The sequence below is a fragment of the Aythya marila genome (assembly GCF_965140915.1).
Source record: "Aythya marila genome assembly, chromosome: 1".
In the NCBI taxonomy this organism is placed as follows: Eukaryota; Metazoa; Chordata; class Aves; order Anseriformes; family Anatidae; genus Aythya; species Aythya marila.
In genome coordinates, this window is record NC_139042.1 from 142,781,702 (window position 1) to 142,799,075 (window position 17,374).

Consider the following 17,374-nt stretch of genomic DNA (forward strand, 5'->3'; position numbering starts at 1 on the left):
GATTTTGGATTTTTCTGCTGGGTGGAGTTGTACTGAGCCAGGTGGGTGCTTCCTGAGGACAGCAAGGTGTGCACTGCTCCTCTCCTGCCTTCTGCTGACACCCCCCTGCCAAGTGTCTCTGTTTCCTTTGGCCTTCTTTGCTGGGGTGAGCAGGGCCAGGCGATGCCGGGGCTGCGATTTCTCTGGTGCTCTCTTTTCCCCGCAGGATGTTCGTGGCACAGCAGATCGCCAGCAGCAACCTGCTGCTCCTCGTCACGGATGCCGCCTGCGACTGCAGCATCTTCCCACCTGTGCTGCTGGATGCGAAAGAAGTCAAATATATCCTTCTGCATGCCCTGGGGCTCTGGGGTGGCTAGGGTGGAAAAACGCGTGGTAATTCCCACGGGAAAAGGGGTGGAGGGCATGGCCTGGCTTGTGGGCCAGCCAGGGCGGGCAGGGGAATGGAACTGATGTGAGGGAGAAGAGGCAACTGTCCAGCTGTGGAGCCCAGCTGTGCTATTTTGCCATTTGTAGCTGGGAGGTGGCTGCCTGGCCCCGGTCCTCCCCTGTCCATTTCCCCAGGGGAAATGCCCCAGGGCCCCGTCTCTGTGCCCCTTCCTTCTCCCCTGCCCGTGTCCTTAACCACCCCGCACACAACGCCTCGGTGAAGTGCGACCGGATGCGCTCGCAGAAGCTGAGGCGGCGCCCGGACACGTGCCACGCGTTTCACCCCGAGGTACGGCAGGTGGAGGAGCACAGGGCTGGGCTTTCCTCGACCCCAGGCACCTCGGCTGTGCACACACATCCCCTGTTCCTGCACACATCGTGCCTGTTGTGTGCCTGTCCAGAAACGCAGCCTGGTGGATCCCCAAGGGGCTTCCTCGCAGGAGGACATCATGCTAGTGACACCTGGGCAGGGCTTGAGCTCCTGTAGTGGGGGGCTTTTGGGACCATCCCTCAGCACGCCTTCCTCCTGGCTGTGCTCCATGGCTTCTGCAGCCCCTGCTCTCTCTCCCGAAAGCAAGGGAAGCACTCGCACCATGCCACCCTGGCAGCACGCACGCTGATACCTTGTCTGCTCTTGTCCCCCAGGAAAACGCCCAGGACTGCGGTGGTGCTGCTGAGCTCTCTGCCTCTCTGACGCTGCTCCTCCTGCCCCTGGCACTGCTCCTGCGGTGACACTGCCCACAGCAGGGACACAGCGAGGGACGGGGCTGAGGCAGGACAGGAGGCAGGGGCACCTTTGGGGACGCCCTGTGTGACTCCCTGCGGCTCCAGGGACAGCAGGGGTGGCCGGCACGGCTCAGATACGTATCTGATCCAGAAACATCTCCAGGCGTGGGCTTGCCTCGAGGATGGGGCCGTGTGTGACCTGCCGAAGGAGCAGGAGGTTCCCCCTGCCTGCTGGATGCACAGCAGGAGCAGCTCGGGTGCGGGCACTGTTCCCTCAGAGCAGCGCTGCCCTGCTCGGGGAGGCTGCCCGTGGTTATCCAGGGTGAGCAGCCCCTGCCCTGAGCCTGGTGTTCCCAGCCAGGAGGCACGGGCCGTTTGTCACAGAGCTTTACGAACAAGGGGTGGGGAGCACCCATTTTTCTTCTCTTTTTGTATGAACTGCTCCGTACCACCTCATTAAAAAAAAAAAAAAAAAAAAAAAAAAAAAAAAAAAAAAAGGTGTATTTGCTATAGATATTGAAGTTTCATCACGTCATGTTTGGTGCTAAACGCAGCCCTACATCCCAGGAACTCCTCTCCCTGCCGGAGAAGAGGAGTGACTGTGGTACTGGGAGTGAATCAGGCTCCGGAGGGGGGGTTGATCTCCATCCTGCAGCTCCAGTGACCTTATCAGAGTCAGACGCAGCTGAGGAAGATGACGACAGTGCAGGAGGAGAAGGGGCTCTGTCAAGCCCAAGTTGTTCAGAGCTCAGGCTCAGCTCCCCGCTGGCAGGAGCAGCTCCCCAGGGCTCGGTGCTGCTGCCCTTGGCAAGGGTGACCTCGCTGTCAGAAGGGATAACGGCCCTGGCTCCACGCAGCTTAACAAATTTGTGTCAGCACACATTGCCCTGCCGTGGCTGATTTCAGGTGCATTAATCCACAGCAAACGTGGTCCCATGAACAGAGCTGTGCTGAGAGTCAATGCGTGAATCACACCCAGCTCTTCAGACAATCAGTGCACTGGAGGGAACAGGGCAGAGGTGAGGACCCAATTATTTCCTAAACTAACAACTAAGGGTGGAGGTTTGCCTGTGTGCCCTACCTCAAACCTGAGGCAGTGCTGGGAGATGGGAGAAACAGAATCACAGAATCACAGAATTTCTAGGTTGGAAGAGACCTCAAGATCATTGAGTCCAACCTCCAACCTAACGCTAGCAGTCCCCACTAAACCATATCCCTAAGCTCTACATCTAAACGTCTTTTCAAGACTTCCAGGGATGGTGACTCCATCACTTCCCTGGGCAGCCTGTTCCAATGTCTAACAACCCTTGCGGTAAAGAAGTTCTTCCTAAGATCCAACCTAAAACTCCCCTGGCGCAACTTAAGCCCATTCCCCCTCGTCCTGTCACCAGGCACGTGGGAGAACAGACCAACCCCCACCTCACTACAGCCTCCTTTGAAGTACCTATAGAGAGCGATAAGGTCGCCCCTGAGCCTCCTTTTCTCCAGGCTGAACAAGCCCAGCTCCCTCAGCTGCTCCTCGTAGGACTTGTTCTCCAGGCCCCTCACCAGCTTCGTCACCCTTCTCTGCACCCACTCAAGCACCTCGATGTCCTTCTTGTAGCGAGGGGCCCAAAACTGAACACAGTACTCGAGGTGCGGCCTCACCAGAGCTGAGTACAGGGGGACGATCACCTCCTTAGCCCTGCTGGTCACACTGCTTCTTACGCAAGCCAGGATGCTGTTGGCCTTCTTGGCCACCTGAGCACACTGCTGGCTCATATTCAAACGTCCCATCGAGTGCCCCCAGCCACCGCTGGATGCATCAGACGCTGTGAGCATCTGCTCGCGCTCCCCACCTCGAGTCACTCTACCAAGCTCGTGACGGAGCGAAGGAGGTGACTGGCCCTTCAGGTACGACCAGACACAGGTGACTTCATGCCACAGAAAAGCTTTTACATCAGCTGCTTGCAGCTGGGAGAGGGCACAATATGTGCCAGGAGGGCAGGCGAAGGACCCACCTGACAGCCCCGCTGGGTTTTACACACACCTCCTAGGCCAGAGCCCCAGGATAATTTCCAGGATGCTTTTTCCAGGGGAGCCCAGCTCCGACCAGCTGCAAGATGAAGCTCAAACCACGCGCCCAGGTCCAGCACGGCTGGAGCCAAACACAAAAGGCACCTCTAATAATTTGCCTCTGTCAGGGAAACACATCGCTGCTCCGGGAACACAGCCAGGCATACATGATTTTTCTCATCTCGTTTACAGCTGGAGCAGTTCGGTTTTCACACCAGCTGTGAGGAGCCTCTGTGCCCGGTTGTTCTGTGCCAGCGCTGAAGCTGCTAAAAAATGAGATCAGCTCGAGTCTCCGGGGCAAACGCCTCCAGGCTCGGAAGCAGCAACAGCTCTGGTGTTCAAACACCAGCGCTACAGGAGGGGAGAAGGGCAAAGGCAGAGATCTGAGCTCCTTCTGGAAACACCAGAATGAGGGCTGAGCGGGCAAAGGCCGCACACCAGGTAACTGCTCACCCACACAGCCCCCGTCCCCAAAGTCTCCCCTCCTGGGGTGAGCAGGATGGCCCACACCCAGGAACCGGCCCCCCGAGGCTGCCCAGGTGCTGCCGCTGCTGCAGTACTTGGGGATGATCACACGTGGTGCTGCCCTGAGATCCAGGCTGGTAGTCCTCCAGCTGTAGCAATTCGGATCTAGGGATCTCCTCCAAGGAGCTGATTTTTTTTTTTTTTTTAAGGAACTTTATCCAAAGCACATCAGCTGGCGCTCAGCACTTCTGGAAATCAGCCTTGAGAATTGGGACTTGAGCACTGAAGACAAATATAGAAGCACTGACCAGCGGGAGAGGTTGGCTCGAACAGATTGCTTGATGGCACACAGCAGGCAGGGGAATAAAAAAAAAAAAAAAAAAAAAAAAAAAAAAAAAAAAAAAACCTTGGTTTTGGAGGGAAGCCTCCAACAGCTTCAACCGAAACAAACTCAGGGCCTTCGTCCTGATCACACATTTAACTTACTTCCAGCTCCTTTTAAAAAGTTAGACAGTGGCCTTAGATGTTCACCCCAATTGCAGTGCTTCAGTCCATGCTCAGGACAAGTCCACCCTTCGCAATGAATGAAGCAAATGATCCCAGGGAGAGGGCAACACACGGCCACAACTACACGCAGAAGAGGTAGGGCATACAATTTAGGACTGCCTGTGCAACTTGTAAGCATCATTCCAGTTTTTGAAAACAAAATAAACCCAATTCATCTTCAAACGTGGTAGCTTTTTTTCGTGCAACTCATGTAATCTGGTGCAGAAGCTCTCCACGCTCCTTGAACTTGCTTTGCATTTATAAAAAAATACCCACACTGAGACGTCAAGCTGACACGGGTTAGTTACTGGCGCTGGCTCTCTCACAAGGCTCTGCAAAACACCCATCTTGTGTCAAGTGACTGATAAACAGCCCAGCTGTGGATGCCCGGACTCAGTGTGAGCCAACCCAAGAGGAGGATCAGGCGGATCTTGTTGAGGCAGCTCGCAGATAGCTGCTGACAGCTGAGGGAGATGCAGGAGCACCAGGAGGAGCACCATGCCCTGCTCCAGGCACAGAGCTGTTGGTCAGCCTCGCTCCCTCCCCAGCCAAACACGGCTCCTTCCCACACCTGCGTGCCAGACGATTGGTCCCTTACGTGGGTACAGCCTGGGAGACGTTTCCTCTGCACCACTAATTCCAGCCCAGCCTTCCAGAAGAGCTCTTCCCAAGCTCAGCTGACCCAAAAGCCCACCCCAGCTGAAGTCACCAGCGCCTGCCCTCCTCCCTCCCCGCTCTTGTTCTTCCATCCCTCCCCCTTTTCCTCCTCACAAGCTCACATGAGAAACGGTGCCCCAGGCTATTTCCCTGGGGAAGTTCAGAAGAGCTGTGTGCCAGGGGATATCCGACAGCGACGAGCAGCTTGATGAGATGGTGGCACCAGGCCCACCCAGTAACACCTCCCTCCCCCGTGCCACTGCCGGCACTGTACTAGAGCTGGTGACTCCAGAGAGCACGAAGTGAGAGCCTAGACTAGACAAAAATCTTGCTTCTCTGCCAATTAGGACTGCAACTAAAAGGCAGCGTGGCCCACAGACATCTTTGTCAGACAGCGAGCATCAGCTCAACGCTATGCGAACAAGCCTTTAGGCACCAGTTTGGTTTCTGGACTTTTACCTGTGAACAGCGGGAGGGAAGGAAGCCAGCACAACTCCTTCAAGCTTCACACACAGCGAAGAAAAACCCCAGCTAGACAGTGCTCCATTTGGTTCTTTTATTAGCGAAGTTAAGAATACAGCAAGTAATAAGATCCCATCTTACATGGAACCATCACCGGAGTCCCCAACCATCAAAACCCCAGAATGTGCTTCATTGCTTTCAACAGTAAGCAATTTTTAAAAAGAAATATACTGAACAAGGCCACTATTTAATGGGGAAGGAAAGAAGCTGTAGGTCCTAACTATTCTATGGCAATAACCTGCACACAGAGCAAGCAAGCCTCTGACTGCTGAGAGTAAGGCATTCAGGTGCCAACCTGGGAAGAGTTCTCAGCAAGAGCTACAGAAAAGTGCACAGCTAGGTTGCTTTTATTGGAACACACAAACTTCTTGAAGGGAGAGACTGACTGGGTTCAGAATAGCAGGTGGAGTACTGTGTTTCTGTAGTAGTTCTGTGCTGTGTAGGACCAGGTTACAATCACCCTTCAGGGAGTGAACGTGGGATGATCCGGGATGGAGACGGCCGCTTCTGCTGGTACTGTTACAGAGGTATCCCAAAGCCGTACGGACAGCTCTGATTCGGATATGCTTCCATACCCTGCTTCCCTCAGGCACCAGACTGCTTCCTGCCAGGCAGCTCCACACCTTTGCCAGGGACACCAGTGCTGCTAGCCCTTACATCCAGCTAATACTGCTCTTTACTTCATCTTTGTACCACACCGACCTGTGATAAGCTGCTTCTGGCCCTACTGGCATCCAGCTGCTGCAGCAGCTCTTCCTGCAGCCGACCTTGCTCTCAGAGGCTTTACAAAGACTCCAGTCGAGGGGTGAAGCCTTAATATCCACCAGTCAACTTCACGAAGGCATTCTGCTTCTACTTGACTCCATTAGGCAGAGTAACTCCCCAAAACACTCAGTAACACCCAGCATACTAAAAGATCTTTGCAATCTACATTTTTTCCCCTTGAAAGACAAAAAAAAAAATCAAATTTGCATTTTATTTAAAAAAAAAAAACAACACCCTTTTACCTCCCTTCTTTGTGAACTACAGCATTTTATGAGCTGTTTAACTCATCACAAGAGGTAATTGCTCCGAATTTCCAACTAAAGGCTCCAAGCAATACCTGTGCCATAACAAACAAAACGTTCAAGTTTCATCTTACAACTCCAAAGATTCTCCTTCAGCCTGGCTTCTGACTAGGCTCCAAAGATCAAGCTACATCAATTAAGCAAGAGAAGGGCATACACCTCCCCTTATATAGGAGGTGTGTCTGCTCCACAGCAATCCAACTGAACTCTTCGTTTCGGGTTTAAGAAATACCAGCAGTCCCATTGCTAAGGCGCAGATGGGAAGCAGACCTAAGGAAAAAAATGGAACTGCATTGGGCCGATTGTGGATTTTTCCTCCTAAGAAGAAAAACCTGCAAAAACTTCCTTGGCATATGGAGCCTGACACATGAGAAGGTAATGTGCTTGAGGTCTGCAGTAACTGTTAACTCCAAGCCTTGGAGCGCACAGCTTCCTCTTTCCAGTCAATCTTAACCCCATCTCTGTTTCCCCTCACATGCTCAACTATCTTTTGACAAGTGCATTACCATCGGTTGTTCAGACAAAACAGGGCAGGACTCACTCAGACGGCAGCCATCTACTCAGCAGGGGCCTTTGGGAATAGGCAGGCACTGATGGAGTCGGACCTTTCGCCGTTCCACGTGCAGTTATCCCATCACGCTGCAATTCGGATGATGAGAACCAAAACAGCTTACTGTAAGATCCAGAACTATATTGGCCGAGCAAGCTTGGAAGGCAGTTGTCCCACACAGTTAAGCAGAGCACAGATGGATCTTTCAAGTTACTCGAGTAAAACTGGCTAACGCTGTGACCCAAACGACAACACGACTGATCCAGCCTTCACAACCCTTGTGTACGTGTACTGAGCCTACTCCAAGTGCTGGCCAGGACCCCACGCTGCCCAGGGGCATGCCCAGGGCACGCTGGCCACCAGGCAAAAACGCAGGGCCAACATGCTTCACTCCTGGGAATTTTACCTGGTCCTCCTGCAATCATTCATTTTGTGCAAAATTGAAACAGTGTGTGGTACTTGCATGTTGCATTCTTTACAAAAACCCTTTTCCCCCCACCCATTGTTTAAAACATTTATATAAATTTATTTAAACAGAAAGTTAGAAATCTTATTTACAATTTGCTTTTCTCCCAAAAGAGCATCTAAAATCAACTCCCAAACCCTCCAAGAGGATATAAATTTAACCTCGATTTTTTTTTTTTAAAAAAAAAAAAAAAAAAAAAAAAAAGGAAACTGCTAAGCTATCCCTCCCCACTTCTACAAATAAATATGGCATTGAACAGAAGCCGATTTGGAAAGGGTCCTCTGTAGCTCAATCTGTAGATCCCAAGAATAAATTAGGGTTTCAGAATTTCCTGGTCTTCAAATTGATTCATTCCATTGCTTGAGGTATAGAATTTATCTTGATTAGTCAGAATCCCCATGAAGCTCCGTGCTCCATCAGCTGAAACTTGGATTCTTCTTAGGTATTCATTTCACTAGCCTGTATGCTTCAACCGCGCGTGCGGTGCTGTTTTGGTTACGACCTCGGGCTGAAGCCTGGTGTTACTGCATCCCCTCCTCTTCTGTGCAGCCTCCTCCCACCATGAAACGGAACTCCTGGAGGTTCGACACCCCATGGAAATGCACAAAGGCGCCAGCCACTACAAAGACGTGGAACAGCTGATGGGAGTGGAACTGCGGAAGACAAAACACTTGTGATCAGCCAGGGGACTTTGAGTAACTGGGGGCTACCCCGTCTCCAAAAAAGCCATACATTCAGCTGAAGTACACAGTAACACGTAGCAGTACCTCAAACCACAAGCTGCAGAAGTAAGGTGTGTTTAGTTAAGCCCAGCCCTCTCCTACCATTAGAGGAAGGATCAAGTTCTCCACACGCACATCCCCACGCCCTTTTCCTTCAGTCATCTGAATCAGCTGATCAATCAGCACATACACTACATAAAGGCTACAGCATATCTTTATTAAGGGACAGGAATAACTTCAAAGCTTTGGGCAAAAGTCTTAAAAATAACACGTTAATTAGTTCCTCAACAACACTGGCTCATTGTTGATAACAAGGGCTACCTCATACAGCTAACACATACAAACTCTGCTCTGGTCACAGGTGTAAGTTCTACCATCTAGATTTTTAGAACATTATTTTACTTCTCTGCCACAAAGAAACAGAGCAGAAAAAAAATGGTATTATGTGAAAACATAGGAACAACCAGATGTTCTCAATGAATGCCCAGGATGCTATTGATTATAATAGAGCAGAATGAAAACCATGAAGGGGCTATTTGACAAAGCACAGCCTTGTTCTAGGGAAGCTATACCAATATGGGTAATGCTCCAAAAATTTCCATAAATGTGTATTTGTAGGCTCCATGGGAAGCTTGGAAAAGAGCTGGTGGTACACCAGTGCTCCTGGATCATATCTTACTATTGTAAGAAGGTTTAGTTTGGCCATTTATATTATACATCACTGATGTTTACACCTAGCAAACTGGGGCCATGCAGAAGTTACTAACAACCCAGGCCTTACTCTCACTTCTGATCATCTTTAAGGGCCTTAAACTATTTTAATGGAAGCACAGTTGCCTGACATCTCTCCCCATAGGTCTGCCTCCCTCCAATCTCTATTCATGCTCCATTTAATTTTTTTCTTTGCATCTTTCCCACAGATCTCTACGACACAGTCTTCATGACCCTAGCCCTCCTCCCAACTTTTCCTCCCTACCCACACCACCTTTCTTTCTTCTGGGCCAGAGATCCCTCCAAAGTTTTATCGGTTCTATCCAGTGTTTCCCCTGGCCTCACAAAATGAGAAGCCAGACATGGTGAAGATATGAAAGAAACAAAAAGGCTCGTGAAGTGTCTCACCCATCTATTAAAGCTATCTAGCACATGTGCTGGGCTGAACTTGTATGGCATCAGTTAACTCAGAGCTGTGATAACTCCACACGAGAGGCACTAGGTAGGCTGGGCTCAGAGAGCCCGCAGTTGTTTGGCCCTTTAAGATCTGTATGCCTGGTGCAGTGGTTTAGTACTTGCAATAATTAAAAAAACACCATTGATATAACATCCTCCAGCCTCAAGGGGAACCAGCTTTCACATTGGTCTCCTCATCCAGTCATTCCGTAGACTCACCCAGATGTCACACTTGCCAGGGAAGAATCTCTCCGGGATGCGGGCAGCATAGAGTGCAGCACCAGTGATGTACAGGCATGCCATGAGTGCCAGCCAGCCTATCTGCCCCATAGTGGCTGCTTTCAGGAGCCCCTCAGAGATGACAAAGTGCAGGGTGGGAATAACCCCACTAAGACCCAGACCTAGAAATACTCCTGGGAGGTAAAGAAAATGTGGGAGAGTCAGCTTTGAACACACTGGCAGTGAAGGGAGACAAAAAAAAAAAAAAAAAAAAGCAGTGGAAGGAAAACTCAGTATTGGCCAAAGCAGAAGAAAGGTGACAACTCTTGAAGCTGGAGGTCCCTGAGGTAGCTTTAACAGAGGGAAGTTAAAGAATGCACAGATTTCCTTCATATACCAGAAGCTACTTAATTAAGTGTTCCAGCAGATATTAACATTTTTCATTTAATGATCGTGTCTGCCAGCTTTCACATATATTACACCAGTTACACAGCTGGGACTGTAGAGGGCACTGAGACTACATGAATTATGTCACACTTTAGCAAATCAAGAGCAGGACAACAAGGAGAAACAAAGACATTATTTATCATATTCTGTGCAAACGATCCCAGTAAACAGAAAAACATCACATGAGCCTCGCCTGCCATATAGGAGAATGTTGTTTACTCAGATTTCATCAGCAAGTACAGAAATCTTGGTGAAAAAAGGTTGGGAAGGGAAATAGGGAGGAAAATAATCATGACCCATCACCCACTGATTATTTGAAGTATAAAAGGCTGAACTCGCTGAAGGTACACCAATAGCTTGTCCAAGAAAACTGGATTTACTGACACTCAGATTAAGCAACAAGAAATATTTCTATTCAAACCAGCTGTACTCATATTCTGTAACTGCCCATGGCAGCTTTCGCTTACTCTCTACCCCAGAACATGAAAACAAATTTGTTTTCATTCCTTCTATCCCGTGACAAGAAAAACTAGGCTTTTGGTCCTAAATAATTATTTTATCTAGGCAAATTAGTAAATCATTCAATGATTTCTATTAATCTGAATAGTATCAGAGCTTGGTGTTACAGAAACAAAACAAATAGCAGAAGGAATATACACATACACACACTAAGCAGTCAATCATTTTTTGAGAGCAAAGTTGCTAGAAATGCTTCATACTCCCTTCCTCACTGCGTGTTACTGTCCATTTCAGGAATGCACTTCCAGGACTCACACCAGCCCTTATCTGTGCATCCAGCTGGCTATAAGCAACACTGAGAAAACCCATCAAGTTCCCAATCAGAGAATATTATCTGTCTCTAAAATCACGCTCTAAGTCCTGAGAAGACTGTGTGTTTTTTTTTTGCAGTGACAAGTAGAAAGCAAGGAAAGAAGGCAGACTAGAAGCAAAACAATTAACTTCAGGTCTTACCTGCCCTTACACCCCGGTATTGAGGGGTCGCAAACATGTCCCATTGTGAGACAATTATGGCTGCGATGCCCAGGACACAAATCACAATCAAGTAGATGAAGCAAGGCTGCGGGTTGCAGTAGAAGGAGTAATACAGCCATGGTACAAAGCTGCCCATTATGAGAAGTGCAATGCCAGAGTAGTCCAGCCTAGAAGGAAACAAAAATCAGCTTGACAGGAAACGTAAGCCTTTCGAAGTTCCTGTACTAACACTCTTTCTAGCAGACCAACAGACTGCTACTCACCACGAAAGCAAGTTTTTCTCACTACTGCAAACTAACTTCCTGACTGCAGCTCCTCCACCAGTGCCCTCCTACAGCAATGTATCATCTCGAGAGCACATAAGGTCAGTTTTGAACAGTCATCAGAAATACATGCAGCAGGTTTTAGATCAAGGCCTTTTGAAGGAAACTCAAAATTTAAGCTTTGGGTGAGGAAAAAAAGCAGCACAAAATGCTCTGAACACAAAGAAGGGCACAGTACTTTGTGAGAGCACAGCCAACACAAACTCTTTAGAATCTGACAAGTGAGGGTTTGTTAGGCATCAGCTTAAGTGACCACTGGGGAATAATGTCACAATTTCTCAAACAAGCTGTTTTTCTAGGGACCAATGAAGAAAGGAATTCCTACAGCCACTGCTTACTACCACATCCCAATAAAATGCTCATATACGAGAAGATTGGGTTAATTCTGTAGTATGGGATTTTAATTGCCAGGTTACTTTAGAGGTGGTCCTGCAGATTACATAATCCCATGTTGAGTAATCTTAAGAAATAAGAGATCCTTAGCAGCTATCCAACAGAAGAATGTGGAGTAAAACCAAAAGACCAAGGTACCTTGATACTTATCAGAGCTGTCTTACAGAAGAAAGTTTAAGATTCAGAGGTACCCAGAATAATTGAAGGGACAAGCAGTGACAGTTGCATTAAAAACTCGAAGTCCTACAACTAAGCTCTGGGTGTATTACTTACAGCAGCAAGATGCATGCGCACACCTGCTGAACAGTAGAAAAGGAAACAGTTTTAAGACTAAAGAGACAGCATAAAATAACCCATGCTGAAACAAAGAACGATTAGAAGAAACTGCAGTGAATCTCTGCTCAATTCTGTTCCAAAATTTTCAGAGCAGTCATGCAGTGAACCACTCCTACACTAGGGAGCCAGGCATAAATTCCAGCCCTGTTTTCCCAACTGTTTCCTATTTGGCTCGCTCTGTCCTCTAGGCACTTACTTGGAGAAGAGCCGGGAAACACCTTCTGAGTGGCAATAAACTGTGTGGAAGAGCCATGAGAAGGAGAGGCAGAGTATGGCTCCCAAGAAGAACAATCCAACAACCACTTTCTCCTGCACAGGTGCTACAAAGGACATGTTTGGCCGGAACATGTAGAATATTCCCAGACACAGGAAGAACACACATCCTGAAAAAACATACGGCAGAAAGGCGTCAACTTCGTGCATATTGAGAGCTTTTCTTTCAAAAATCATGACTTTAACGTACAGGAGTGCAAAGCAGGGGAACTACATGACAACCAGTAGCATACATGTAGAATAAGGTTCCTCCATACTTCAGTTATGTATTCCAACCACATCTGTCTCAAACTGAAACCATATAGACTTGCATGGACTCTGTATTTTCACTCGTTTTGCAAGATGCCTGACAACTGGCTGTGCATTCTCAAACAACAAAAAAAGTCTGCTGCAGAATGAGAATGCTACAGTTTGAAGAAATCCTTTCCCTTCAAAGCTCCTTGCAAGCTGAAAACCACTCATACAAGCTGCAACTTAAGTGTGTTCTTGTGGCAAGAAGGATCTCAGTTAACACTTACACACTTGGAAATAAGGAGCATCTACTGGTAATCTTTTAGTGATCAGGAAATTCCTTAAATATGGCATTCAATACAAATGAATGCATTAACAAACCCTATCCAGCCTTGGTGGAAGAAAATAAGGAGAGAGACACCGAGCTAATTTAACAGGTTCCTAATGGAATGATAATGCTGACCACCCCACACCCCCTTCTATCTTGCTCTCAAAGCAAGAAGGCAAATTGACAGTACCTAGAAGATGTGTCCAGATGTTACCAGTCTCTGTATGTATTCTGAAGATACTCTTGAAACAAGCCCGGAAGGAAGGCATGGGTGGTCTGTGTCCATGCAACAGGTAGTCGTTGTCCTTCAGCCAGTCAGGTAGAACATCGTGGGGAATGACTCTCCATCGGCCCTCCCATACCTAGAGGATAGAAGGTTTTGATTAAATACAGGAAACTGAGTTCAAATAAGGCAAAAGTCAGAAAACCCGTATTAGTAGAAGTGTTAGAGTTAATGTAGGAGTGCAATAAACTGAAAAGGGTCTGATGGGATGTCTCTGGGGAAGAGGCTTTACTCTTGAAATGTAACCGTTCAGTCACACTTCCCTATTCAAAACAGTATCATGAAGTTGAGCTGCACCACCAGAAAGAGAAGCACTGCAGTACTTCAGAAAAGAAATCTATTGGGCTTTTTTTTTTTTTTTTTTTTTACTGCTAATGAAGGGAAAGCATTTAATTTATTTCCATGTTCTGTTATGAAGCAGATTTTCACATATCAACCTCTCCATTTAATTGAAGAAGCCTACACATAGCTCTCTCCAAAAAATAAATATAAAGTGAAAACCTGTCCTGTGAACCACGAGACAACCTGACTATGTATCTGCTGGCATTTGGGGGCAGTCTCGTAAAAAGGCTACCCATCAACGCTAATATAGGGCAGAACACATGAAGTGGCAAGAGCCCAGCAAGAAGTGTCCAAACCCCTGTCCAAGCTGGAAAAAAGTTCTCCCACACTCCCAGAATAAACAGTGACAGGTCAGTTAGGGCAACAGATCCATGACTCAATTCCATCAGATTTCTTCTTTAAAGGAAGAGATAATGTAAATGCACACATCTATTCTTGTAGCTGGTTCCAAATGAACAAAGTGTGCATGGCTGTTAGCGCTGCTTCGGTGGCTTAAGATACATGTAGTCTTCAGTTTGGCTTCAGAAGCAGCACCACCAAGCAGAGGGGTATCGGGGAAGTGCTTTATGTACCGGGGTTGTTTCTGCAGTGTTCGTTGGATTTGGCGTCTGGCTAGTAATACAGGAACGAGCCTGAAGAATCCTGCAACACTAAGTTTGAAAAAACTACATTCTTATTTCAGTTTCAACATCAAGAGCCTAGAGTTTTTAAGTCCATTCTCTTCACTCCTTCACAAAAGCAAGACTAAAATACTTAAAATAACCATCCCAGTTACCGACTAGGTGCTTAAATACATTCAGCTAGAAAAAATAACTGGTTTACTTCATAAAACAAGGATTTCAATTGAGGTAGGAACAACAGGAGAAAATTATTTTTACACAATCCACCCTACAAAGCATCTAAAAAGGAAAAGAGATGCATAGCAGACAAAAAACACACCACAAGTAACTTGGGTCCCTCTGTAAAAATATTAAAGTAGTTCATAAAACCAGTAGGAATAAGTATATAAAGGGATAGCACCTCCTTTACCAAGAAAGGAGGTCCAGGGACTGACATAGAACACACCCCGTGGCTTTAAAAAGTAACAAAACTTGAGCCAAGGTCAGTAATTACAAAATCTACAATGGATTGGCATATATAGTTTTAATACATCCTCATTTTCTATTCGAGTCAGGGACAAAGCTTATTCTACAATGGATGCAAATGGTGCCAGGAAAGCAAAATATTTGCAAGTCTAAAGAAGCCTGGAAAAAAATGACCTTGTAAATGAAAGTGCCTTGAACCAGAAACACTGGAAGCAGAAGGCTTTTATTCTGCTTTGCACTCACAGGTGTTTCTCAAGAGAGGCTCCTCAGTTGCACGATCAGCTTTAGAGTCTCTTTTATAATCCCTATTGTTCCATGCTTTCCAATTTATTCATTTATGACAGACTGAGATCACGGGAAGTTGCAATGTTACTAGTTATAACGAGAGATGTCCATTCAGGGATGGTGTGTACCTGCTCTCTCTCACATTAGCAGCACTGTTGTTGCACACATAGTCTGTTGTTCACTGGAAGTTCCTGAACAAGGAAGTTACCTTGGCAGTTTCCACAGGCCCTTACCTTACACACGAATTCTTCCATTCTCTCCATAGCATGATGGGCTTGTAGAAGAGGTGACATACCCATAAATCCTTCTTCTTCTTGAGGTGACTCATCATTGTGGTTATTATCCTCAGAACTCTGGAGAGAAAAAAAAAAGAAAATGTTTTTAGGAAAATGAACAGAGAAAGGTGTTGTTTTCCATACAAAACTATGATTGCTAAAGGTGTTGGCAAATAAAGAAGTTTTGTTTCCTTGTCCTCCGCTGAGGAAGGAATTCAAAATAACCAGCCAAAAAAACAAGATTGCATTTTCATATATCTGAGAACAACTCGCATGCCGGATCCATTTTATACTGCTTTCTTCCAAACCTGGTGAAAGTATATGTTCCTCTAAGTTATGCTTCATTAAAGCCTAGATATGGAGCCTGAGGCTTGCCGTCTAACCCACCCCTAGGGAAGGCTTACTACCTATTTTATGTTTCAATGCCGCTACATCTGCCTTAATACCACTATAACATATCTGGCATTTTAAGATAATAAAAGCAAGGCAAGGCAAGGCATCCATTTACCTTGCTATAAATGCTTTTACTTCAATTTTTAGTTTAAATCTGAAGATCTATTCTGTTTAACTGAAACTTCTGCTCAGCTCGTAATCCAGCAATGGACATTCACTCGTTTGTCTGAAATTCAAGCTATTCTAGAAACTACTAAGCTACTTCTGCCAGTTAGGCAAAGGCAAGTTATCAAGTAAACACAGTTTACTGCATTTACTGCAAACAGACATCGAAGTTTTAAGCAAAATTAAAGAGAAATACTCAACATCCATTATCACAGAACAGTTGAGGTTGAAAGAAGGGACTTCTGGAGATCATACCAAGAGAATTGTGAAAACAAAGCCACCAAGTCAGTTGATCCACATTACTAATAACTATACAGGAAAGAGTTACTTGGTATAGTAATTTTCTACCCTATGTTGCCTTGCCACAACATCAGATGCACTATAGTTTTCTTTTTTTTGGGTGGGGACGGAATAGTCCTACGCTCTTGTTTGCTCATCAATGCTCACAGCCCATCAAAGATTCCATTCAAGGCTCCAGCTTCCAAGGTAAACAAGGAAAGCCAGAAAAGAGAGAATGAGCCTTTTGTACACTTCAGGCTTGACGTAGAAAGCCGCCACATCTTATGATCAAGCCAAAAAAGCCCCACAACCCTTATGGAGACTGGCTTCCCCTATACCACAAGGTAAACACTCTTTTTACCTCCTGTTCCCTTATCAAGATTAACATTTCGTTATCAATAATGCAGTCTAAAGTGACTGGAAATCAAGCATATAACCTCACATAACCAATTCATTAATTAGTACCAGTAATATTTAGGTCAGCACCTTGAGTTTTGAGTGAAGAGAAGATCTTGCTGTGCATTTGTCACACGTGACACTTCTCCTTAGAGTAAGGCATTCTTAACTATTCTATCTATCTATTTCCATCAACAAGCAAACTGAATAAGCCTCTTTTAAAAAATTTTAGTAAATAAAAAGACTTCTTTAAACCTACAGAAAGCTATCAAGAGTCTTCAATTTTATTTCTCCCCCACCCCCAGAGGGAGGAATAACATGCTATTACTTGCTCATATCCCCACCAGCACAGGGTCACGAGCAATGCAGCAGCTTCATCTTTCAAAGAGATCCCCCAACCACATCATTCTTGACGCAGTTTCGCTTACCCAGAACACGGATCTCTACTATATAATACATAGCATACGTCCTTTGTGTGACTCCCCATTTGTCCACATTAGACCAACTCAATTGACTGAGTGAATCTTTGCATATAAAACCACATTACTTTTACTATCTACCTACCTTCATTTATCATTCCAGCCAATCCCACCTCTGAGCAAGTCTGGACAATTTTATATCATATGATTCTTATCTTACACCAAAAGATTGATATAAATATTGATCAGCTTTAGGCAAATCCTAGAGCAGTATAAAGCAGCAGTAGATACACTCCCACTGCCTAGCTTATCCCATTAATTCTAGTGAGAAAACCATCAGGCAATACGGATGCAATTACATTTAATATCCTTCTAAAATAGGCACAAGTCCTGTTGGGCTAGATAGCATATTATTAAAAAACAAATTTGGCTTCATTCTGACTCTAAGATGTATTTCCCACACCACCAGTTTTACCGGCCTTCTCTGCTGATGGATCTCTTCTGTTAGGGTTCTCAGTTTCAATACCATAAATAATTTAC

General features: G+C 46.2%; 2 protein-coding genes across 3 annotated transcripts in view; one reads left to right on the top strand and one right to left on the bottom strand.

Annotated features, from left to right (window-relative positions):
• CACNA2D4 (calcium voltage-gated channel auxiliary subunit alpha2delta 4) overlaps positions 1–1,472 on the top strand; it is a gene marked incomplete at its 5' end in the record, with an annotated part of 113,023 nt that extends 111,551 nt beyond the window's left edge. Inside the window, 3 exons of the mRNA XM_082751847.1 lie at positions 206–320; positions 635–715; positions 1,072–1,472. Of these exons, the coding sequence (XP_082607973.1) occupies positions 206–320; positions 635–715; positions 1,072–1,158 (283 nt within the window). The 3' untranslated portion in view covers positions 1,159–1,472. The remainder of the gene's footprint in view (positions 1–205; positions 321–634; positions 716–1,071) is intronic.
• A 3,945-nt stretch (positions 1,473–5,417) lies between these two features.
• The window catches only part of ADIPOR2 (adiponectin receptor 2), a 44,261-nt gene continuing 32,304 nt past the window's right edge, over positions 5,418–17,374 (bottom strand). For both annotated transcript variants that reach the window (XM_082767071.1, XM_082767070.1), the window contains exons 3-8: positions 15,141–15,260; positions 13,103–13,274; positions 12,277–12,463; positions 11,008–11,195; positions 9,589–9,782; positions 5,418–8,133 (exon numbers count right to left, since the gene is read on the bottom strand). In XM_082767071.1, coding sequence (XP_082623197.1) covers positions 8,002–8,133; positions 9,589–9,782; positions 11,008–11,195; positions 12,277–12,463; positions 13,103–13,274; positions 15,141–15,260 — 993 coding nt within the window. In that variant the 3' untranslated portion in view covers positions 5,418–8,001. The remainder of the gene's footprint in view (positions 8,134–9,588; positions 9,783–11,007; positions 11,196–12,276; positions 12,464–13,102; positions 13,275–15,140; positions 15,261–17,374) is intronic.